This window comes from Thermobia domestica, chromosome 9 (assembly GCF_964235325.1).
Source record: "Thermobia domestica chromosome 9, izTheDome1.hap1.1, whole genome shotgun sequence".
Lineage (NCBI taxonomy): Eukaryota > Metazoa > Arthropoda > Insecta > Zygentoma > Lepismatidae > Thermobia > Thermobia domestica.
Window position 1 is genome coordinate 179,462,487 of NC_137462.1, and position 24,938 is coordinate 179,487,424.

A 24,938-nucleotide genomic window follows, 5' to 3' on the forward strand; every position below is an offset into this window, starting at 1 on the left:
GAGTACAGGTGGAAATATTCTCGACACATATTGCCTGTTGGTGAAGGTTTGCAATGTTGCAAACTGCCAACTCTAGAATTTCATACTAATTGAACGAGCTTTGTGAAGGATTAGTATGATGCAATAATTATAATTACTGACAACCATAGACTTAAAGTATTAGGAAATAGTATAAAGCATGCTGCTGAAAGAAGAATAAAATACACATTGAATTACGTGTTCAAAGTACAGTATAAAGCGAATTTTAACATGTAAACATTTTAAAGCAGTACACATTTGCCCTGTTTGGGTGTCCTTACCAGACACTGTCCAACCAGGGGCGAATTCAGGACGGACTTCTGGGAGGGCGGTGGGTTGCAATACTGCCACTTAGAGCTACTTTTAAGAGCTCCAAACTCTAGGATGGGTTTTATTTATATATAAAATAAGAAAGTTTCTTCTTCTAGGGAGGAGGGGGAGGGCGATCGGCCCCTGTGTCCAACACAAAAAGGATTAAAATAGGTAGATCGAGCGTGGGCATGAACCCGGCTCTGGCTGGTATTTCTTACTAAGGTTTTCCTCAGTCCTACGAGGTGAATGCCTAGATAGTGGCTTCTGTAAGGCCAGAATTGGGCCAAACACTGACGCCCCAGAATTGGCGGGAAATATATTCTGCCAGAATATTATGTTGCCAACACTTTCGCAAATATTATGGTGGTGCGTTCCGATATCCTTTTTTCATTTTATGGCTCCTTAAATTCGTTATGAAGTAAATGTAGAAGTGCTTCTTTCATTCTCTTTCTTTCTTTCTTCTCATCTTGCTCATCCTCGCTCTCTTTTCCCCAACTTCTTAAAATCTGAATACTATCCTCCTATAAGACTGTGTTTCTCTCCACGGTCCAAGGTTTAAAGAGACCAACCTGATATAGCTAACTATTAGCATAACTGTACCAATAAATTCACTTAGAGACAGCGCCGTAACTTAGTTTTTTTCTGGGCGGCAAGCATTAATAGGTCTGCATGTATTTGGGCCTCCTGGAAAAAGTTTTTTTTTTTTTAATTCTTGGGCCCCCTCTTTCTATCTTACTCTTTTTCCCCCTCCCCCCCAGAGCCTATGGGCCCTCCGTCACGGCAAAGTCTGCGGGGCATTTACTTACTCCCCTGTGCCGGTTCGATACATGACAAATTAATTAAGGGGACAATATTGACAAATCTCAAAGTCATGCGAATAAATGTTATTTCTAGGGCCCCTAATAATAGACATTTTTTACTGAAATGGGCCCACGACTTACTTTTGTGTTATCTACCTTTTGCGTGCTGCTTTGTTTATGTAATGTAGTGAACCTGTTTGATGCTTCATTTATAATTTCATGTTCGTATTGTATATGGATTAAGAAAACTTAACTCTCAAAATGGGCCCCCTTCGAACGGGGGCGAACCTCCCCTCTCCTGCTCCCACAAGTTACGGCCCTGATTAGAGAAGTAAACTGTTTCGAAATTTATGCAACTTGCAAATACCAAACCCTACTAGTGCTAAAGTTGATGAGTTAGTGCCACTGTTACCACTGTGATAAGGGGAAAGAAGAAGAAGAACTGTTAAGATTCGCTAGCCAGGTTTTGTGTCAAAACACAGCGCCAAGCTATAGTAAACGGACAATACTATATATATATACTTCATCTTTTCCGAAATTAACCCTTCGCCTTTGCCCATAAAATATTGTCTCCTATGAAAGGTTAATTTATTATTTTTACTTCTGTTCTTAAATCATGAAATGGAAATTGTAAAGGATTTGATTCTTGTTGTAAATTAAGTCATTGAAATTTCTGTTTAAGGTGCGAGTTCCAGAAACAACAGACGATACGCAATATCTATCCCCGGCTCTGCTTGCGACTAGAGATGGAAGTAGAAAGGGAAAGCGGCCATATCCTTTACCTCCGGATCAGTTGCCAATGGAAGAAAGACTTAACAACTTAACTCTAAATAAGCCAGATGCCTCAGCAGGTCCTCCAAAAGCAGATAATATGGTACATTTATTGGCACAGGTATGTTTTTCCCTTATTTTTACACACAAATACTGTTAACGAGTCAGTGTTCAGAAGAAACACGTTCCTGGAAATCTGTTCATTTCACAAAAACTAAAACATGTAACGCTTTTTTTTTCGGTGCATTCTTTTTCTTTCAATTCTGTTTTTTTTTTTTTCGTACCTTTTGCTGTTCCCTTTGGGTAATAAATATTTGTATTAGCGTATTTTCTCAGTTTCCTTCATTTAGAAGATTGAATTCGTAGAAATAAAACATCGTACCATCAAGAAATCTTTCGCTTCTGTAGAACATGATCCAGAGTTAGCGAAGACATTTCAGCCTAATAGGAGAGGAAATTTGAAGTACACATCTGAAACTCTGTCGGAATCAAACAAGAGACCTTACCTGGGACTACCATTTATAAGCTGATAATCTAGAAATCTAGGTATTTCATTATTTATACATAATGTGGGGTCTCTAGTTCAATCCCAGATTGCCCTTTGTGGTACACAAACCGTGTGCGTGGGTTTTCTCTGGGTTCTCCCGTTTCATCCATTTTCTTAATATCATCATTTCGTTCATTGCCATCATTTCCCTTAAAGCTTTGGAAATAATCACGGAACGTGAAAAAAAAGGCATGTACAAAAGTAAAGGTTTGTTTCCAGTGTCAGTAAGTACCCTCAATTATTTGGTGTCCACTGTATTTTGTGAAAAATAAAAAGATTAGTTTTCTATTGCATTGGGTTTGTTCGTGTGTCTATTACGTAAATACAGGGTGCGGCACGTAAAACCGGCCCGTCGTAATATTCTGGTATATTGTGTTTTTGGCAACACTTAAATAATCTACCTTCCTACCAAGAGATGGCGTATCGAGGTCGGGTCGACTTACGTGACGTGCAGCCGCAGCCAGTGAAACTTGTCGAAACCAGTTGAGAAAAAGGCCTCGTTGTGTTAAGCCGGGTGAGGGTCAGTGTGTGATAATGCCGTATTCGATACCCAAGCGTGTTGCCATTGTTGAAGGGTTCATTCTCACTGGATCTTTTGTGAAAACAAAGAATTTGTTTCGGGAGAAATTTCCAGGACGTTCTGTGCCAGCAAAAAGCACCATTCAGAAATTGATTGAAAAATGGCGGCGTACAGGATCGGTTCAAAATGCTCCCAGGAACAGACGACCATCTGTCTGCACACCTGAATTAAAGATGCAGGTGGAGGAGATAATGACAAGAAGTCCTCGAAAGTCAACCAGGAGATTGAGTCAACAGGTTCATGCAAGTGAGAGAAGTTGCAGACGTGTTTTAAGGGGACTGAAGTTAAAACCGTACCGGATAAGTGTTGTGCAAGGACTGAAGGAGCCTGACCTGCAGAAGAGGGTGCATTTCTGTTCATGGCTGTTGAGCAATTTTGCCAGTGGTTTCTTGGATCCACTAATGCTCATCATGAGTGACGAGGCGTGGTTCCACCTGTCTGGGGACGTAAATTCCCGAAACAACCGGTATTGGTCGACAGAAAATCCACACGCAATCCACCAATCTTCTTGCATGATGAGAAGATTGGTGTTTAGTATGCCATTTCCGCCACACGCGTTATTGGGCCCATATTCTTTGAGACGACAGTGAACAGTGACGTGTATATGGGAATCCTGGAGGAGTTTTATACACACTTGACCGAAGAGGAGCGTCAGTTATGTTACTTTCAGCAGGACGATGCAACATGCCACACATCAGCTGCATCATTGTCCCTTGTGCATGAGATGTTTACACCAGAGAGGACAATCAGCAAAGACTTGTGGCCTCCTCGGTCACCAGACTTGTACACGTGTGACTTTTACTTATGGGGACTGTTAAAGGGAAGAGTATACGAAACAAATCCACACACAATTGAAGAACTCAAGACCAGGATCCAGGATGTCACCAATAGCATTACAACACAAGAACTGACAAGGGTATATATGAACCTCCTCAATCGTGCTCACATGTGTGTTGAAGTGGGCGGAGGACACTTTCAGCACCTGCTGTGAAGGCTGCTGTGAAGGTGAGTAGTCATATTCAATACATTATATTTCATTTATGTGTTCACTTTACGGGCCGGTTTTACGTGCCGCACCCTAGTGATGTAAAAATCTCTAGTGATGTTGACAAACAGAATTCAGATTCGGAATCAGCATTCAGGGTTTTCTAGTCGTTTACAGTCTCAAGCTGTCTGTCTATCCGTCTTTCTGCGGTGACTAAAAGAATGCGTCGTCTTATGCAGTCTCGGTACTGAACGTATTACATGAATAATCATCGAATTTTTGTTTGTTCCTTTTCTATTCTAGGATTCTCGTGTAATTTCTCAAAATGTCATTATTCCTCTTCTCTTGTACAATCCGCGGCAAAAAAACCTGCAACATGAGCATATAAGTTTATTGTGAAATCACGAAGTCTTTTGCTCTAAAATAAGTGTGCACGGGAGGAGGCCGAGGTTTATCCTGGCGTGATTCGTTCCACTTAGACATTATGTTCATTCCCTGTGCTGTTAGGCGTAGTTTCACAATAAACTTACATTATGATGTTGCAGGTTTTTTGCCGCGGATTGTACAGAATATCACATTACCTGCCAGATCAAGCAGGGAATTGAACATACCAAAAATAATTATGTTACCTCAACTGAAATCCAGTTACATTGTATGTACAACTGATCGTTCCCGACTCCCTCATACTTTTTCGTCTTTTTTTCTTTCTTTCTTTCTTTCCACAGATTATGTACAGGTGCTTCTCAGTCGTGTTCTTTCCGAGTTCGGGATCGGACTTGCAACAGATTCAAAGAACCACCTTTACCTTCTCGTTCGCCGAGTTTTACACATGTGATTTTTTGAGGATTTCGAGCTTTACACCACCACCACCACCACTACTACTACTTATTCTTCTTCGTCTTCTTCTTCTTCTTGTCTGTTATGATATTTGCCATGAAGTTTAGTCTCCTTCGCTCCCTCCGTCTATTTCCTGCCACCACACCATCTATCATGTACCTCAAGATACAGTTCCTTCTTAGCCAATGTCCCAACTTGTTTCCCTTCCTCTTAATAATATTTAAAATTGTTATTTTTCCCCTCACCATTTTTAAGACACTCGTTCGTTTTCCGCTCGACCCAGTTAATTCTCTCCATTCTTCTCCACGCCTCCATTTCGAAAGCTTTAAGTCGTTTGTTATATTGATAATATAACGAACATAAAAGCGGTAGAAGGAAATACACTTTAAGAGATCATTTTCCGAAACTACTGTCATCAAGGTGATAAATTTATATTTCACTTACCTGTAACCGTTAATTGTATTTTGTAATATTATTAAGATTTATCCTGTATGTATGGAAGATGCAAACGTGCTGGTTTATCCATAAAATTATCAATTATTTTATAATATATTATATCAGAGGAAACAAGTTTTCAGTGGAATTTATGATATTACAGAAAGTTAGTTCCAAAAGAATGACCTTTTTGTGTGTCTAGATTAGAGCAAATAGTCTGTTATTATTTGTTTAATGTACTCCAAATTGAACTTTACAGGGCTTGCAAAGTAAAGATAGAAAGATAGTAGATGGAGTGCTTTTCGTAAAAGATGAAAGGCTTATCCATAATACCGTTTTACGCCTGCCTGTCCATCTTCTTTTACCGTTGGTGCAAGAGTTACAAGCTATGGTTCATAGGAAAACATTGCTGTAAGTTCATATATTCACATATCTTAACAAGTTCCTTATAATTAATTCCGTAATAGTACATGATTTATCATAGTTATTCCAGTGAAATTAAAATGGAACACTAGTGCCATCCCAACTGTATTACATTTTTTAAAAATGTTACATAGGATTGTCTTTTTCTTTCTTTGCTTATCGAAATGTCTTATCAATATCATGGAATAGTATCAAGTGGTTCTATTCTCTTTAATAACTTTTAAAAAATCCACATCGTGGACTTTTTATAAGGAGTCATTCCATGTAAAATCAACACATGGTTTCTGATTGATCCTTACAGATTGCAGTGACAGTTTATACAGGGCTCCCAGCTGTCCTATTTCCCTTTTTTTTTTTTCCTATGTTTTGGAATTTTTTGTATATTTGCCCTATATTTTAATCTTGTCCTTTATTTCCTATATTTTTCAGTGATTGAATTAGTAAAAATAAAAGCCAAGAGCAATTCCAGTGATGATTTAAATTACTACATATTAGCAATATATATCTTAGCATTTTTTTTCTGAGGGATTAGTCACTAATCCTCACTGTTTTTTTTTTTTATTTGCTTTTGCCTGTCCTCTCATGTCCACTCTCCCCCCCCCCCCCTATGTGCTTATTCTTCCCCAATGAAGCTTAGCTGAGGAACCTTGCCATGCTATAGTTTTTATAACGCAAGCTGTGTTATCAGTTTCTTTCAGCAGTATTGATTAGGCATGGAGGTGTGTTTATATTCACCAACTTATTTCAGTGCCTTCCAAATTGCTGTACATAATATGCAGGGTTCCCACTCATCCTGGAAAACGCACTGGAAAAGTCATCTAAAGCAGAAAAATGGTTAAAATCCTGGTTGCTCTAGAATAATCTCTTTTCGGCGAGCACTGACAGAATATTTCTTTAATTTACTTCCCAAGCAAAATCAAATTTCATTACAATCAGAACGCTACAAGAGATTCCGTCAGAACTTGAAATCTTCTGTTACGTTTGTGTATTACATTTTCTTAGTAGTGTAGGCACTTTGATAAATTCCTTGTGATTATGCAAAAACAGGAACCACTTATCACATTTTGCATGATGAATTAGCTAAACTATTTCAAAGAATAATAGCAAGAATTGTAATATTTGATCTGTGAAATGAAAAATCTGAATATGATCGTCTGAATATAGAAGTGAAAGAAGAAAAAATCTACTGCCAGATAACAAAATTGATGTCGGTGAAGGAGCACGGTTGGCATTGAAAGAAGTCGATAAAGTAATAACGGTTATTCACATTAAATGCAAAGAAATTCATAACAGTAACAAGTTACCTTCAACAAAAGCTGTCGCTAAAACAGTCAGATTTTGAAACGTAGCCAGATTTTGCATACTGCTGTTAGACATGCAAAGAAAGAGATATTGTCATTTTTGAAATGATTAGCGCCTTGTGTGCCTCAGGTGTTGACCAGTCAGGAAATTGACACTGTAGACGAGTAGCGAATTTGTATGAGTGATCAGAGTATACACGAAAACTTTTTTTTGTTGATTGTAGTGTTGACGTGTATTGGAACAAAGTAATGCTGCTGGGAAATAACACAAGGAAACCAAAGTATCCAATAATTATTAAACTTGGGAAAGCAGTGTTAAAACTTTCACATGGGCAGACATCTATTGAACGTGGTTTCTCGACATTTAAGAACATGATGACATCCGAGAGACAAGGACTCAATGAAGAAACCATCAATGGGTTACGAATGATTAAAGACGCAGTGGGTAAAAATGTAAATGGAGTTATTATCACTAAAGAAATGTTAATGTACTACAAAGGAACATACAAGAAATATCGTGAAGATATGGACAGGGAAAAAAATGAAAATGACCGTAAGATCACAACAGAAAAGACAGGAGTGAGTGGCAAAAATGGAATGGAGGAAAACACCTGAAAAACTAATTTTAGAGGGAAACATTCCACTTCATAAAGCAATAATGCACCGGCTCATGGATGATGTGTCGGCTGCACAAACCCTGATTGAGGCTGGAACCAAAAGACTTAAAAATACCACAATAAAGGTGTCGCAAAACCAACACGTGTACTAGTGCTGTACAGTACTTTATTGTGGCTTTAAAATGTATAGGGGAAAGTTCCTGAAATCGCACCACCCCTTGTTTAAAAAGAACCGTAGCACTAACAAGCCATCTGGTTGTTAAATTAAGTATATTTCCATAATTACAGAGTAAGTTATGTGTGTGTGCAGTTGCAATACAATATAATTGGAGTATTCCTTACTAATTTTCTGGATATTTCACAGTAGAATAGGGATTAAGGTAAGAGAATTAGCTTATGTTTCAATAAGTAGTAATAAACAAAATACCATTAATATTATAGTGACAAACTCAAGTTATTCTTTCTTTAATTTGTGAGGTATGTGAAGAATAATTGTTTAAAAAATGGTGTCGTTTCCCTAATCGCACTACTACCGTGTGTCCCAAATCGCACTAGGCTCATTCCACGTCAAATCACCCAGAAAAAATCCGAAATGTCACCCACCGATTCAGATTTTAATGGAACTTCGTGTATTTGTTAACACTACTATGGTATGAAGACCTGTAAAGTTTTTCTTCCGAAATCCTAATAGTTTGTGAGAAATACGAGACTTAAATTTCAGAATTTCAGGCATCCCGGTCGTTCTCGAGGCCATCTAATATTTCGTAGAGCTTAATACAAAAATTCATATCTCAATATCTAAGCAATGTATCACTTGGAAATTTCTACCCGAAGTTTATATAAGTCTGTAGAGCTAATTAAAAAAAACACCACCAAGATTACTGAACATTAAGGGTGAAAAATGCACCCTTGCACTTCAAAATAGTTAAATTTTTGTGTAAATTTCTAATTTTACATAATGCGCATTATCGCTGTGAGGCGGACCAATTACTTTGCCGCTCTTTTTTTAAAATTAAACTTTAAGGTATGTTCTAAGAGACGTAAAATAAAATTAGTGGTTTTTTGAATGCTTCGGTTAGTAATTCTCGTTTAACCCTTCAAGGCCAACGCTCCAGCTTTTCGTGTCATCTGTAAAGTGTTATTGCCATTGATGTAAGCAAGGTATTAGCACATCATTGCTCGATTCACTCACACAAGTCTCAAGTAATTACTAAGTATACGTGTTGTTTGTGTTGAAGTGAGTGGGGGCTCAGAGAAGCGGGTTAACCAGGCTAAAAACATTAACTTTCGAAATATATATATATATAAAACTTTGCCGAACTATTAATATAATCAAAGTGAATTTTAAAATTGAATTAATTTTCCAAAGCTACAGTCCATTATCTTTCAAATAACGTAGAAATGAAGGCTATATGACAGTCCGGGGGAGGGGGCAGTACCGCATTATTTTTCGATTGGGAAGACGTACTTTCATAAACTAATTTACAAATAGGAACAACAGGACCAATGCAAAGTACAGTTCAAAACTCAATTTCATACTTCTTTTTATCAACATTTACGACAGTTACATTTTAGTCTTCAAAATGAAATAAAAATAATGATTGAACTTTTCCACTACATTAAATTGAAAGTTTGTAACCAAAGAAATATGCAGCACTCCTTGTTCATGAAATCAGTTTCTTACCTCAGCATATGCCAATCACAGTGATTGGATTTCACTATTTGAGACTGAATAACTTGCTACTTCGTTTAAGCAAAACGCAGCCTGTATTGTTCACCCACAAACAACCTCCTTATCTGAGAAATAATATACTCTTCCAGTACTTTTAGTAAAGGGGGCGCACACAGAGCAAATAATATTGGATATCGGAACATGGCACACGTCGTCTTTTCCTGCAGAAGGCCAGTAAAAGGATGGAGCCGGTCCAAAAGGGTGCATAAACGTGACTTCAACATCATTTTCCTCTTCATCTTTACCTAACTCTAATCCAAAAAACCAATGGTTATCGTAAACACATGAAAGATACAAATTAGTGATGATGTCCGCGATGTTCATTGGAGAAGATATCTTTTCTTCAGTAAAATGAAAAATGGAACTGAAATCTGGATCAGCACTGATTCGCTTTGTCCCAATCGAGGTTTGGCTTAGAGGAGTGAATTGATCATATGATCGTGTTCCAGGAATTGTTTTTGCACCAGAAAAACGATTTTGTAGTTTTTTGCTTGTATCTATGAGAGTTTTTTTTTCAGCGATCTGAAATTGATATGTTCAATGCGAGATCTACAGAAGGTAAAAACTTTTTGTGGCGTATTTAAAAAATCAGAACATCTTTGAAGGCTTTCTTTAGTAAGCAGACGTTTAATTGTCCCACCAATACCATCACATGGGGATTGTAGCAAAAAATGACCATGATGCACTTAAGAAGAAATCCTCATAATGGTAACACAAGTTCATGAAGTTTTTACAATTCTTGTACTGCGCAGCACATCTATCACTAAAGTAATTTACATTTTTGACATATGGAAATTGCTCTTTCAGAAAAGAAGTTTTGTTTCTGAGTCTCATAAACAAATGCGACATCGTGTTCCAAGCCTCTGATATCACACACAAACTAGAAACAGTCAGGTCTGCAGATCCAGGAAAACGTGTATATAGTACTGCTGGGTGTAGGGTACAGGAATCAGTAGACCAGTGATACACTTGAACTTCGTCTTGAATTATGTAGGAATAATTTTCACTAAAGTCCATCAGAACGACGGCTGTTTCTAGCTCAAGATTTTTCTTTCTGTCCTTTAAGAAATGTGATTGTGCTTTGGAAATAAATGAACGTGGCACAAGCTTTTTAAGCATTCGTATCAAAATTGTCACACACTCGTCCAGTGTGACATTACCAGTGGGTATCAACGAACAGAACAGAAATAGTGAAAAGTACAATTTATTTCCTCCCCAGGATCAAACGCCTCGAATTTTGCAATCAGAAGCTGCCTCAAATTTTCACTGGAGGGACACTCGGAACAATGCCTCAGCATGCAATCCCGATTGTACACAGAACAAATCAGATGACGGATCAAGTCTTGATATGTCTCTTCTATATGACATGCATGCAGTAGGAGAATAACGTTTTGACGTATTGTACACACGCACACGGAATGTGTCCCAGCAGAACCTGCTAATACACACAACTTAGGACGTAGCGTACAAAATTTAAAAAATCAATTTTAATGTTGGGATGTTGATGTTTAAATTAGGAGTATAATTCTTTTAAATTCCCAAGTAATAATAGCTTCTCCATGTGTACGTTTTTTGAAATACTCACTGTTTTTCGAGGTAGAATTCTGGAATATTCATCAACAACGTAGTATTACGTTACTATTTGAATTGTATCTTCACTCAGCTGTTTTCCCTTTCTCAACTCAGAAATAGCTAAAATTCCTTTATTCTTCAAAACTTCCCTTGCGTGCCGGACGGCATATTCACTCACATTAAATTCATCGACAATCTGTTTCCTGCTCCAAGGTGAGGGCACTAAAGTTAACAGTTGTATTTTTACCCTTTTAGTGATTTTACCTTAGAGTTTGGCCTTTATTAAATCAAGAAGTTTAACCATATCATGAGCCTTTTGTTTCACATCTTTTGAAATTTTACAAGAATCGTGTTTAGAGACAAGCTCTTTTCCCACAACTTTGCTTATTTTACTTTTCAGAGCAGAACTTCTGAGTCAAGCTTTCTTTTAGCATATGCAGGCTTGCTGTGTGACGGAATGGCTTGGAATTTTAGAGGTGATTCCCCTAATGCTGTAAGTGAAACATTAAGATGCTCTACCGTTCGTTTTTTGCGACAAATTCTTCTAAAACAGATACATCATGTTCACTAAATCCGCCCACGTCTTTGCATTCAAAGGAAATCACAAGTTTGTTTCTGCAATTACCGCATATCTTTTGTCCAGGAATAGCCTTTACAGAGTCAGTGTTTTTATTAATTTCATTAGCAAAATCAACACTTACTTTTCGCAGAGCCTTAGTTTTTTGGCAATTAAATGGATCAAAACAACTTGTCTGATAATGTTCATACTTCTTCAAGTAATATGTTTTATGATGTTCACAAACACTAGTTAACAAATCAGAACTGATTCCACTCCTTTGGGATAACAATTCTTTCTCTGATGCACTGATAATACAATTCAATTTGACCACCCGTGTATAGCTGTTTTTGTGGCATTCACTTTTAGTTTCCTTTCCTACATTGCACTGTTCTAATTCACTTCGCGTCATCGTTGTAGGCCAAATTATCACTTGACAGGATGAACAACACTGTCTTGCAGCAATCCCAATAAGTATTCAGTCTTAAGCACTCAACACGACATAAACATCTGCACAGAAACACAGCTGAAACCGAAATGAACAAGTTACTGTACAGCCACAATGCAGAATCAGGCAAGATTAGACATGTTCCTACTCGCATTGCTCAGACAAGATTTTTCACGTCAGCTTGGTAGTTCAAGACACAACTTGCGTGTTCGCGTTAACTTAACGATTTTCAATTCATAACTAGTCCTGCATTAGATTTGATAGTTTATTATGCATCGTGTACATTCACAGCTAAAAGTTCTGAGATGAAGAAATTAAATTTACTCCCCTCCCACAGTTGCAAATTCGATCAATCTCACTTCGTCTCAAATACTGAAAGCTACACAATAACTCTAAAAATAACACTGAGTTTAGAACTTCAAATGGAGAAAGTATTTTATTCGGGTGTTCATGAAACGAACATTTTTCCTTGTGTACAGGATGTCTCAAATGTCCCCTGACATAGGGTAACTCGGTTATTATCAGAGTTACAACAAAATGTAAGAGGGAAAATCGTCTTGTTGCGTAATGAAATACACATATATAATTCCATGTATCCGCCAATTCCCAGTTCTAGCTGTTTTACCCACTAGGAATATAAATAGCATTAAATTTCTTTACTGCAAAATAATTCCTGAAAATAAAACAACCAGCACTGACAATTAACGTCCACACATCGAGTGAGCGCGATAGTTACCATAGAAGGGTTGAATAGGTTCGTATCAGTTTCAAATTACTGCAAATCCCAATTTCAAATAACAACTAACAAACTTTATTTTGTGAAACTCAGTAACAAATAACATGAATGAAAAGTAATAAAGAAAGTCTTGCAGTGAGCTAAATCAAATCTCAAATACAACTTCCAGTGAGAAAAGTAACACCCATTGACTTTTTTTTTTTTTTCCAAGATTTGTTTGACACTCGAATCTTTAGATATAAAATCCCCACTTTAAACGCAATAAAGCACTTCTTATCGAAACTTTAAATGATATTGGAGAATTCTCTACCCAATATGAATGACCAGGGTTAGCTACTTAAACTTTAATTTATAGTTAAAAGCAAACATCCAAAAGGGTTTTATTCATATAGCCTAACCAAGGCATATAAGGGTTACGTAAGTTGACCAAATTCAAAGTTCCTTTCCTTTATTTCCTTTTTTTTTTCCCTCAAACAAGGCAATAAGGAAAGTGAAATGGAAGTTACTAATGCAAATATGACAAATTACCATACATAACAGGAACTATTTCATTCATTTTCTTTCTTTTTTTTTCTGTCTCCAAACCTGTTTTCCTTCCAGAGCAATTTAGTGGTTAGATTTCTGCTTCAGTCTTCTTACAGCCAAAATCCACTGGTTCCTGTCTTCGTAACTTCAAATATCAACACCTCCATTTCAAAATTCCCATTATCGTGTTTTCGAACTTCACTCTTGCAGTACCTAAGTGAAAATACGCCGTCCGCTGGTTAAGCAGCAAGCAGCTGGCTGCAGCGACAACTAGCGACACAGAGCGGAAAGCTCGCGCACTTCCACCACAGGCATTGCCAAGGTCTCTCGATTACGCGTATCTCACGAAGCTATTGCTATTTTAAAACGGAGATTTTATTAACAAACATTTTACATATTTTTATTTTTCGACTAAACGCAACAGTCTCCAAATATGATGTTTTCAATCTAAAGTGAACTAATTTTTTAAATCGAACTAGCCCTTTGGGCTGTACACTCTTTATGTACCCAATGTTAAATGAAAATGCAACATTGCCATTTACTTGGACCCACAACATAAGTGAATGAAGTTACTGTCTTTTACGCTAACGTGTCGATGGCCAGCCCCCATTTAAAACATGACCCCTATTCACCATACTTTTACAAAATTGATCCATCTCCCCAGCCCCTCTGTTAATAGCAACGTTGCATTTTCGTTTAACATTGGGCGCATAAAGAGTGCACAGCCCAAACGGCTAGTCCAATTAAAAAAAAAATGAAAACCCTTCACCTTAGATTAAAAACATCATATTTGGAAACTGTTTTTCCTCTTACATTTTGTTGTAACTATGATATTAACAGTTACCCTTTTGAGACACCCTGTATATTTAACAACTACGAACGTAAGATCTTTGACACTATAGATACATATATTAACAAATATATTAAATAAATGTATACTCTTCAAGTCATACAAAAATTTGCATTATGACTAAAAGCTTGTACTTTAGTTTGTGCAGTTAGGTTAAGTTTGGTTGGCAGAACTTTTATCTGGCACTGGCTTCCCCTTGACTGTTATATAACCTTCATTTTTACTTTATTTGAAAGATAATGGACTGTAGATTCGGAAAATTAATTCAATTTTAACATTAAATTCACTTTCATTACATTAATTGTTCGGCAAACAGAAAAACAAATATAAAATTTCGAGAATAAATGTTTCTAGCCTGGTTATCCCGCTTCTCTGAACCCCCACTCACTTCAACACAAACAACACGTATACTTAGTGATTATTTGAGACCTGCGTGAGTGAATCGAGCAATAATGTGCCAATACCTTGCTTGCATCAATGCCACTTAACAGATGACACGAAAAGCTGGCGCGTTGGTCTTGAAGAGTTAAACGAGAATTACTAACCGAAGCATTCAAAAAACCACTAATTTTATTTTGTAGTCTCTTAGAACATACGTTAAGGTTCAATTTTTTAAAAAAAGAGCGGCAAGGTAATTGGTGCGCCTCACAGCGATAATGCGCATTATGTAAAATTAGAAATTTACACAAAAATTAACTATTTTGAAGTGCAAGGGTGCATTTTTCACCCTTAATGTACAGCAATCTTGATGCTGTTTTTTAAATTAGCTCTACAGACTTATATAAGCCTCGAGTAGAAATTTCCAAGTGATACATTGCTTAGATACTGAGATACGAATTTTTGTATTAAGTTCTACGAAATATTAGATAGCCTCGAGAACGACCGGGATTCCTGAAATTCTGAAACTTTGGTCTCGTATTTCTCACAAACTATTAGGATTTCTCAAGAAAAATTTTACTGGTCTTCATACCTTAGTAGTGTTAACAAGTACACGAAGGTTCATTAAAATCTGAATTGGTGGGTGACATGGCCTGGGTGATTTGACGTGGAATGAGCCACTAGTGCGATTTTGGCTCTCGTGATGAATTGTTTTTCCTGTTTCTTTCTTGTTAAAATTCACACAATGTGGGTACATGGCAATATGGAAAATGATCTCCGGAGTCTATGAATCGTGCTTTGAAAGAATATATAAAAAATAAAGTGACTGTGCCCAGCCCAATAGCAGGAGGAAATATAACTACCAACATGTAACCACAAAGAACAGAAGTACTCTCATCAAATTCTTTATTTAAAAAAAAAAAAAAAAAAATCTAAGAATAACGGCGAAGGCAATCAAGAGTATCCAAACGTGTAGAGAAACCTAATCTTTCTGAACCGTCAGCTAGGTTTGCATGTGCTTTAGGAATCCTTAACACCAAAAAGTGTAATCGGAAGGTAAATACATCCAAATCACGATACACCGAACTATATATTAGCAGTGTTTTAAATGTGGCTATTGAAATCAATGAACAAGATTGGTTTTGCATCCTTTGTCAACAAAATTTAGTCGATGATAGGGTACAGAGTGTTCTGTGTAAAGTCTGGATACATGCAGGGGTAAAAGTGAGCGGGAAGGCGGAGAGACGCCGTTCCCCCGCTTCCAGAAAATATTCATGGCATCCTCCCACTTTCTATAAAAAAAAAAAAAGGCACGGCGGATGGCGTGACGTCATGCATCCCTCTACCTTTTCATATCCACTTTTACCCCTGGATACATAAGTCTTGTGCGGGTGTTTCAGGAGATGAACGTGCATTCGAATGTGATTTTTGTGCACGTAAGGTGTAGCTGTCTGTTTTTCATAAATTATAGATACTTCACATTTCATAGGATTATGAACAATATTGCTCATTGGATCAACAATATGGATATTTCTTTTCTTTAATGATACGTTCTTCCTCGTATTAATAACACTGAGATAAAAGAATGTGATATATCATAGAAATATTAATTAAATATTAATTTGTTTTACTTGTAGGTTACATTTCTACTTAGCGTATTTCTAAGGTGTTATTTCTGTGCTCGGTTATTTACATTGCAGTATTTTTTCTCTTTAAAGATGTATTATACCTCATCTTAATATAACATAAATAAAATAATGCGATATTCCATGGAAATGATAATTTGTTTTACCCATATGCATTACTGTAAAATTTGCATATATTCAAATGGTGGTGCGGTTTTGGCTTCACATAGTGCGATTTGGGAAACCTGTTACGTAAATCGCACCAATCGCAGACTTCTAAAATATTATCATTTTTATCATGATAATGATAAGATATAGGTATGGATTCACTGTAAAAGAATTGGAAAACTATATAGTTCAGTACGATCAAAAAATCATTTTTAATTTCTTCAAAAGTTTCGAATTAAAACCATTTGTGTAAAAAGTGGTGCGATTTTGGCTACTCTTCCCTAAGTATAAAGTGGTCGATCGAGGGAAAGGCATGGGCAACTCAGACTACAAGAATTTTTCTTCTAATCAGTAAATCGAGTCATTTATTTCAACCAGTTTTTTTTCTTTCCAAAACAATACAGCAGGTATACTAACTTTAAAAAGTAAAACATTATATACACTCTTATTCTGTATTAATCTAAATCTTGTTTCCAGTTGCCAATTGGGGGAAGGATAGCCTTTTCTTACAATACATTTATTGTTATTTTTTATTTTATCTGTGCTTCAGAGCATAATATTCTATTGTATAAACCAAACTGTCTTATATTTTTTCAATGTCCCGCTAGGAGGTCTGTTTATATTCTGACCGCTATCATCAGTGTGTGGAACAAGCGAAAAGCTGAAGTTTATTTGTGAATCGGCTTCAAAATTACAAACCTCTAAAATTCTCAAAATTTACCAAATATTCGGTGAGTGGCTTTTATTCAATTGGCATTTGCGGCTGACATAAAGGACCGGGGATGTTGGTTAAGGTACATTTTAAAGCTTATGAAAAGGATTTCCTGATGGTGTATAAGCATTCCGAACAAAAATTACAAAGTGTGTACTTTATTGTCATTAAAGCGTTACTTCACCACGGGCACGGATTAGATAGCTTTTATTTTCTGTGGCATGCTGTCAGTGTGTGAGAGGATGACGTTCAAGTTCAGTTTGGTCCGTTCCCAGAATAACTGGTCCCAACGTGAGGTCAGGGGGGAGATGGTGATGTCTCCCATTCCAACATGTCCCGAATTTTCTCAGTAACATCAAGATCAGGGGAAAAATAAAATTTTAAATTTAACGTCCCATGGTTATGCCGGTTAGGCTAAAGGAGACTGTGATAATGAGATTTGAGTGAAATGGTGGAATGAAGAAAGTGGGAGGAAACGGGAGAACCCCGAGAAAACCTACGAGCACGGTGCAAGATCAGGGGAATTCGTGGGCCAGATGGATGTAGAATGTCCACCTCATATTCAGCAAACCATTCCTGCACAATCCTAGGTCGGTGAAAGGTGCAGTTATCGTTTTGATACTGGGACTCTGGGATGTAACCATCTTGTAAAAACTGGCCAAATGGCAACACCTCATTATCCAGGATGTGCACGCAATCCATAACCTTCATGCAGCTGGGCACCTCTATCAAGAGACCCACACCAGCACTCGAAATACACCTCACAACATGGCACTACCACCCCCTTCTCTACACCCTTTTGCATACACTCAGTTTTGTACGTTTCTCCGATACCCCATCACTCTGGAGCGGCCGTGAATGGAATAGCAGTACAACCGGGAACCGTCTGACAAGAGGATGCGTCGCCACTAGTGTCTAGTTCAGTGGTGGTATTCGTTCGCCCGCGACAGGTGATATTTCTTCTGTATGGCAGTCAGCGTGTGGCGTACCCCTGACAACGCGACTGATTGTGCCTACACCATGCAGTTTTTCTCGCAGGGTTCACTCAGAGATTTGACAACTGGGTCCTGAATTGTACTCCTGCACCAATTCCTGCCGGATTTGGAACTATTTAGAGGTAGCTAATCTACCCAGACGTCTACGGTCTTGCTCGTACATAATGGGTTTCCTGCCACTGTTGATCCGAGAGAATTGGTTTCTACCAGACTTCTTCTGGTCTGCATGGACAGTACTGACCGTGGAATTGAACACGCCAGTGAACTTCGCCACCTTCTATATGGTATGCCCATGTTCACTCACAGACAATGGCTCCCTTTTGCCACTAGGTCACTTCGTTTCTTCGGCCCATGATTCAGCATGTAATGAAATGATACCGCTTCAGTATGCACATCTTACTAGCCACAGACTTACAAATAGCATATAATACTCACATTCGTGGTATCTACAAGCATATTGCTATGCCTGGCCACTTTTCTTTGAACACCTAGAATATCTACACCTAATATTTTGTCCAAGGTGCTTAACAGTATGACATTTCAATATTTTTTATCGAAAAAATTAAATATTTTGAATTTCATTTTCTCAGAATTCCATATTTTGAAAGTCTTCAAAAGATTATAAAACAATATTCAGACTGTTATGAATGTATCCCTGTAATTTTTTTTTTTTTTTTTTTTTTTTACAAAAGTTTCTACTTCCAAACATGAAGTTGAAAATTGCGTTAATTCACATTTTTCTTCTTTATAATAATAATAATAATAATAATAATAATATCACACGAGAGAACTAAGGATATATATTAAAATCAAATGAATCTATACCACAGTGTCAAAAAAGAACATGATCGTGTTATTGTCCATACTTGGAAGTTCAAATCTTCTCTGGACACTGTTGACAACTTAGTTTTGAATGAACTTAAAAGGTTTTTTCGGTTGCCACTACATGTTTGTCATGCAAAGTGTAGATGGCCTGTGGGGTCATAGCATTCACTGTACGTAGTACATCTGCTGTATGAATTCAGAAAACATCTGGTTTTCTTGAATATACGAAAGGTGGAGATGGGCCAGCTGAATGTAGAAACGTCACTTATCTTTTCCCAACACACACACTAGCTACCACCTTTTGTTATATAGATTGCAGTTATGTATCCACTTATGCCTGTACTGCCAGCTTGTCGAATTTGGTGGAAATCTGATCCAATGAGCTTTGGCAATTCCTTGCCAAAAAGTTCAGACGTATCTGAAACTTCATAAATTATTATTATTATTATTATTATTATTATTATTATTATTATTATTATTATTATTATTATTATTATTATTATTATTATTATTATTATTATTATTAAATTTATACGCTTTACCAAACATTGTTAGAGTCATCAAGTCTAGGAGGCTCAGGTGGGCAGGTCATGTAGACAGGATAAAAAAAAAGTAGAAACGCTTTCAAAGTCTTAACTGGAGGACCAATCAGAAAACAACCATTAGGAGCCTAGGCGCAGATGAGAGGAAAATAGTAAGATGGATCTCGCTGAAATAGGAATATAAAGTAGAAATTGGATCCAGTTGGCTAAGGAGTCAGTGGGGAGCTTTTGTGAACGCGGCATTGAACCTCCAGGTTCCATAGGTCATAGAGTTAGTTATTATTACTTCAATTCCCAATATTTTCTTCTCTTCAAACCGTCGATGGGATGTGTTCTTCTTACTCCTCACTTTCCTTCCATTTTTCTCTCTATGGCAGCATGAAGAAGGCAATTTCTTCGCAAGATGTATCTAATCAAGTTGCCCTTCCTACGAGGATGCTGGCTAAAAGTCTTCTCTGCTAATGCATGAAATTTCTGTGTCCCAGGAATTGTTTGTGCTTTGTCTAAGCAGTCTTGAAGGAATGATGATGACTCGGTGAACTCTTCTTGACTGACAAATGTAAAATGCACTTCGGTAAAGTTTTCCGCTGCCCAACCAGAAAGCTGCCGGAGTGAAGAAGTGTATTATCCTATGGATGCAGCAGACTTGCTCGGACTGTCAATTTGTTGACTGTGCTAGCAACCTCATTACAAGGCCCCTTGCGATGAGCTCTATGCCAAAATCAGCTTTATGTAAAAGCAAGTGTATAAGGTTCTTTTTGTTTTTGTATTGAGCACTAGATCTACCAGAATAGTGATATTCGTTATCTTTTTCGGTCTAAACTGTTTTTTTTTTCTTTTAAAAAAAGAACACAGTAAGTTTCCACTGGAAGCAGTATACAACCGTGGTGCTGTGTTCGAGACATTCCAAAATTACAACGTAACTGACTTGCCCTGTTTTGTTTCCCCTTTATAATACACTAGAAACAGTGACGACGCCAGCTTTAATTTCTTGAAGAGAAGGGCGGACAGAAAATACTTGTGGGGAAACTGCTTTGTATACCGAAAAGGATAGTTTTACATTATTTGACCTACATTACAATAACGCATGTATGGGGGACAGACGTAGTCACCGAGGGATCTCTCCACCCTCATGCCCGCCTCCTCCTCTGTCGTCGTCACTAGCTATAAAACGATGAAAGTGTCGTGCTCACTAGTCCAGTGATATCTTTGAGTCTCATTTTGTGCCACAAAATTACTATATCGGACAACGGACATAGTAATTGTGGAACACAGAATGAGACCCAAACATATGTTGTTTTTGGAACCTAAATCAAAGTGATTTTCAACTCCGGAAACTATTGTTAACAAACAATCCTAATATAAAACTTCGGAGGGATATTCATAACAGCCCATTTTTTTTTATTTATTTATTTTCAAATGTCTTTTTTTGAGAAAGTCAAATTCAGAATTTTCGCTTTTTCGAAAAAAAATTTAAACAAATTCTGTTGTGTTACATACTGTCTGAAAGCACTTTTCATTAATTTTGAAATGCCACATTAACCAACGTTCTAGGTCCTTTAGGTCAACCGGAAATGCCAATCGAAAAATGTCACTCAATTTGTGATAAAATTGAGAACTTTACGAACCTATAATTTTCAAACCAGTTCACATATCAACCTGAAATATCACGATTTGTCATTTTCCAGTGGTACCAAAATCTGTACCAAATTTCAACAAATGTGGCAAGGTAAGATTGAATTTGTTTGAAAATTGTGTTGATTTGATATGAAATGACTCTTAAGGTGGATTCTGTAGCTGATTGATTCCATTTCAAATCGTCCAGGGTGGTCCACACGACTGTCTCAGATTTAGTTTATTTTTTACAAAATTATTAGAAAAGAAACTACATACAAAATTATTAGACCCGTATTGTTTCTTTTTCCTGAAAAAAATTCTCCTTTGATATACAGCCTTCCAAAATGGCGTCCCTCCTCTCGGATTGCTCAAAACTGAAAAAACACGTCAAATTAAAAGTTTTATTGTAGAGAAACGAGTATGTTTAGTAACATTAAAACAATAGTAGGAAGAATATAAAGTAGTGAGTTTCGGTGGAAGATAAAAATTCTTGTGTTAGTCCAATAGGAATTGCGCAATTCACTCACAATGTTGCCAACTTTGGTGAGAATTTTGCTAACTTCAAACATTTTTATTTCCGTCCTCACGAGCCATATCAACCTCTGCTTCTAGCATCGAAATCTACTCGATAAGCTCTCTTGAAAATGTAAAGGACTAACGTTTCTGATTATTACATTCTACGTTATACTATGATGAAAAGCTGAAAATTTCATTAAGACGCCATGTTTGGTCGCCATTTTCTCAAAAACCCAACCTTTTAAAAATCTGAATTTCTTACAACTATTGGAGAAGTACCTAAGTATTTAATATCCGTTAACCGTTCATGCGACTGCAATGCTTAACGTTCGCAATTAATTACTGAAATTTCGATTTTTGTACTTGGAAAGTAAATATTTCCTATGGGCATTTAGGTCCTGTACTCAAGGCGATGTGAAGGGGAGTATCAAAATTTTGAGAGTTGAATCCTGATATCAAATCAAGTAGAAAAGTTCCTATAAACATGAGTCGAATACCACTTCGTTTTCGAGTTACAGGGTTTCCAACTCGGAACCCAAAATCTTCTCGCGACAATGGAAAATAAAATATATATTTCGCGTTAAATCGGAAACTATACGTTAAAGTTATGAGAAATTCAGAAAGTTTATTTGTATCAATATGATTATTTTTACGTGCGTTGCAATTCAGTTGGCAGTGTTGCCAACTTGGTAGAACTTTTATTTGTTTCCAAATGACACTACTTGGTTTTTATTTTATATTTATTATTCATTAATGATTGTAAACATCAAATGAAGCATAATTTTCCGCATATCATCACAGTTTTCGAAAACTTACGTGTATTTCATTAAAAGGTTTTATCTCGTGCATTATTGATAGTTTGAAACATTGAGTGTGAATTTCACTTGATGTTTAGCATCATTAGTAAAACCAAAATGTTGAATGAAAACTACGTCTGTGTAATAATAATAATGGTAAGAAGAAGAAGAAAATTTCTTTTTTTATTATTGCAGAACCTCTGGAAACATGAAAATTGTTTTCACTGGTAACATGACATTGTAGTGCTCTAATTACAGTCTTTGTGTGAATAACAATGGAGAAGTCCTTTCACAGTAAGGACCATATTAAATGTGTTTGTTTATTATCCTAAAAGCGTAAGAGGATTATGTACAGAAATAATTTTCTACAGAAATTTTATCTTGCGGTAAAATATATGTATTGCATACAGCGTGCCAGCCAAAACGTAGTTTTAGGAGAGGATGATTATTTGTGTAAAGGGTGCTTTGAATATTTACCGTGAACAACGTGAATATGTGTGTGTGTGAGAGATATTGGTGACTACGGAAGAAAGTGTAAAGATGAAATTATGCACCAGCAAGATGAAGAATTTGTTCCTCTGAATGTAGATTTGGAAACACTTAACCACACAGTTCACGTACTAAACATAAATGTGTCGCCATTAAAACTGTCGTCATCGGTGAAACCTAGACTGCGGCAAAGGATACATCTCTCAAAATTTTTCATACTGCGTTTCAAAGCGCCTTGGGTACAAGACACAAATAATCATCCTCCCCTAATAAGTACGTTCGGACAGACACGCTATAAGCAATCCATATATTTTACAGCAAGATAAAATTTTTGTCGAGAACTTTTTCTATACACAATCCTTTTATGCCTTTTAGAATAATCAACGTATTTAATACGGTCCTTACTGTAATAGGACTTGTCCATTGTTATTCACACGAACACTGTAAATAGTGCACTACAATGTCATGTTACCAGTGAAAACAATTTTCATGCTTCCAGAGAACACCGTATCACGTAACAAATTCTTTACTGGTTCCAGCAGAACTTGAACAAGTTCGAACTTGTGCAGAGTTACGAGAGGTTCTGCAATAATAATAATAAAAAAGATTTTCTTCTTCTTTTTATCATTATTATTATTACACAGACGTAGTTTTCATTCAACATTTTGGTTTTACTAATGATGCTAAACATCAAGTGAAATTCACACTCAATGTTTCAAACTATCAATAATGCACGAGATAAAACCTTTTAATGAAATATATGTAAGTTTTCGAAAACTGTGGTGATATGGAAAAAATTGTGCTTCATTTGATATTTACAATCATTAGTGAATAACAAATATAAAATAAAAACCAAGTAGTTTCATTTAGAAACAAATAAAAGTTCTACCAAGTTGCAACACTGCCAACCGAATTGCAACGCACGTAAAAAAAATAATATTGATACAAATAAACTTTCTGAATTTCTCATAACTTTAACGCATAGTTTCTGGTTTAACGCGAAATATATATATTTTTTATTTTCCATTGTCGCGAGAAGATTTTGGGTTCGAGTTGGAAACCCTGTAACTCGAAAACGAAGTGGAATTCGACTCATGTTTATAGGAACTTTTCTACTTGATTTGATATCAGGATTCAACTCTCAAAATTTTGATACTCCCCTTCACATCGCCTTGAGTACAGGACCTAAATGCCCATAGGAAATATTTACTTTCCAAGTACAAAAATCGAAATTTCAGTAATTAATTGCGAACGTTAAGCATTGCAGTCGCATGAACGGTTAACGGATATTAAATACTTAGGTACTTCTCCAATAGTTGTAAGAAATTCAGATTTTTAAAAGGTTGGGTTTTTGAGAAAATGGCGACCAAACATGGCGTCTTAATGAAATTTTCAGTTGTTCATCATAGTATAACGTAGAATGTAATAATCAGAAACGTTAGTCCTTTACATTTTCAAGAGAGCTTATCGAGTAGATTTCGATGCTAGAAGCAGAGATTGATATGGCTCGTGAGGACGGAAATAAAAATGTTTGAAGTTAGCAAAATTTTCACCAAAGTTGGCAATATTGCGAGTGAATTGCGCAATTCCTATTGGACTAACAGAAGAATTTTTATCTTCCACCGAAACTCACTACTTTATATTCTTCCTACTATTGTTTTTATGTTACTAAACATACTCATTTCTCTACAATAAAACTTTTAATGTGACATGTTTTTCAGTTTTTCTAGCAATCCGAGAGGAGGGCCGTCATTTTGGAAGGCTGTATATCGAAGGAGAATTTTTTTTCAATAATAAGAAAAAAATATGGATCCATCTGTATTGCATGTAGATCCCATATAAAAAATATGAATGAAATCTGAGACTATGATGGGGACCAATTGTGTCTTGCCTCGACGATTTGAAATGGAATCGGTCAACTATGCCTTTGATATAAATACTGAAGTGCTCTCAGATAGTTTTTTCATTCATTTGTATTATTATAACAATGTAATGGATTTTCTGATACGTATTAGGTAAGTAAAATAAACTGATTAATCCAGATGGTGGTGAACGTAGTAAAATATAATGTAATATAAGGAAGAAGTCCCAAAGGGAACAGAATGAAAATCAAAACTATTTTTTATTGGAGCATGTATAAAGTGTTAGAAATTTATAGCAGCATCTCGCATAATTGCATCAATTTCACAGTTTACTGTAGCCAAAGTTAGAAATTAGTTTGCATATTGA

At 36.5% G+C, this 24,938-nt stretch overlaps 1 protein-coding gene across 1 annotated transcript in view; it reads left to right on the plus strand.

Moving 5' to 3' along the window:
• The window catches only part of LOC145660474 (WD repeat-containing protein 43), a 67,692-nt gene that overhangs the window by 21,726 nt on the left and 21,028 nt on the right, over positions 1 to 24,938 (plus strand). Inside the window, exons 7-8 of the mRNA XM_081725542.1 lie at positions 1,813 to 2,022; positions 5,545 to 5,696. Of these exons, the coding sequence (XP_081581668.1) occupies positions 1,813 to 2,022; positions 5,545 to 5,696 (362 nt within the window). The remainder of the gene's footprint in view (positions 1 to 1,812; positions 2,023 to 5,544; positions 5,697 to 24,938) is intronic.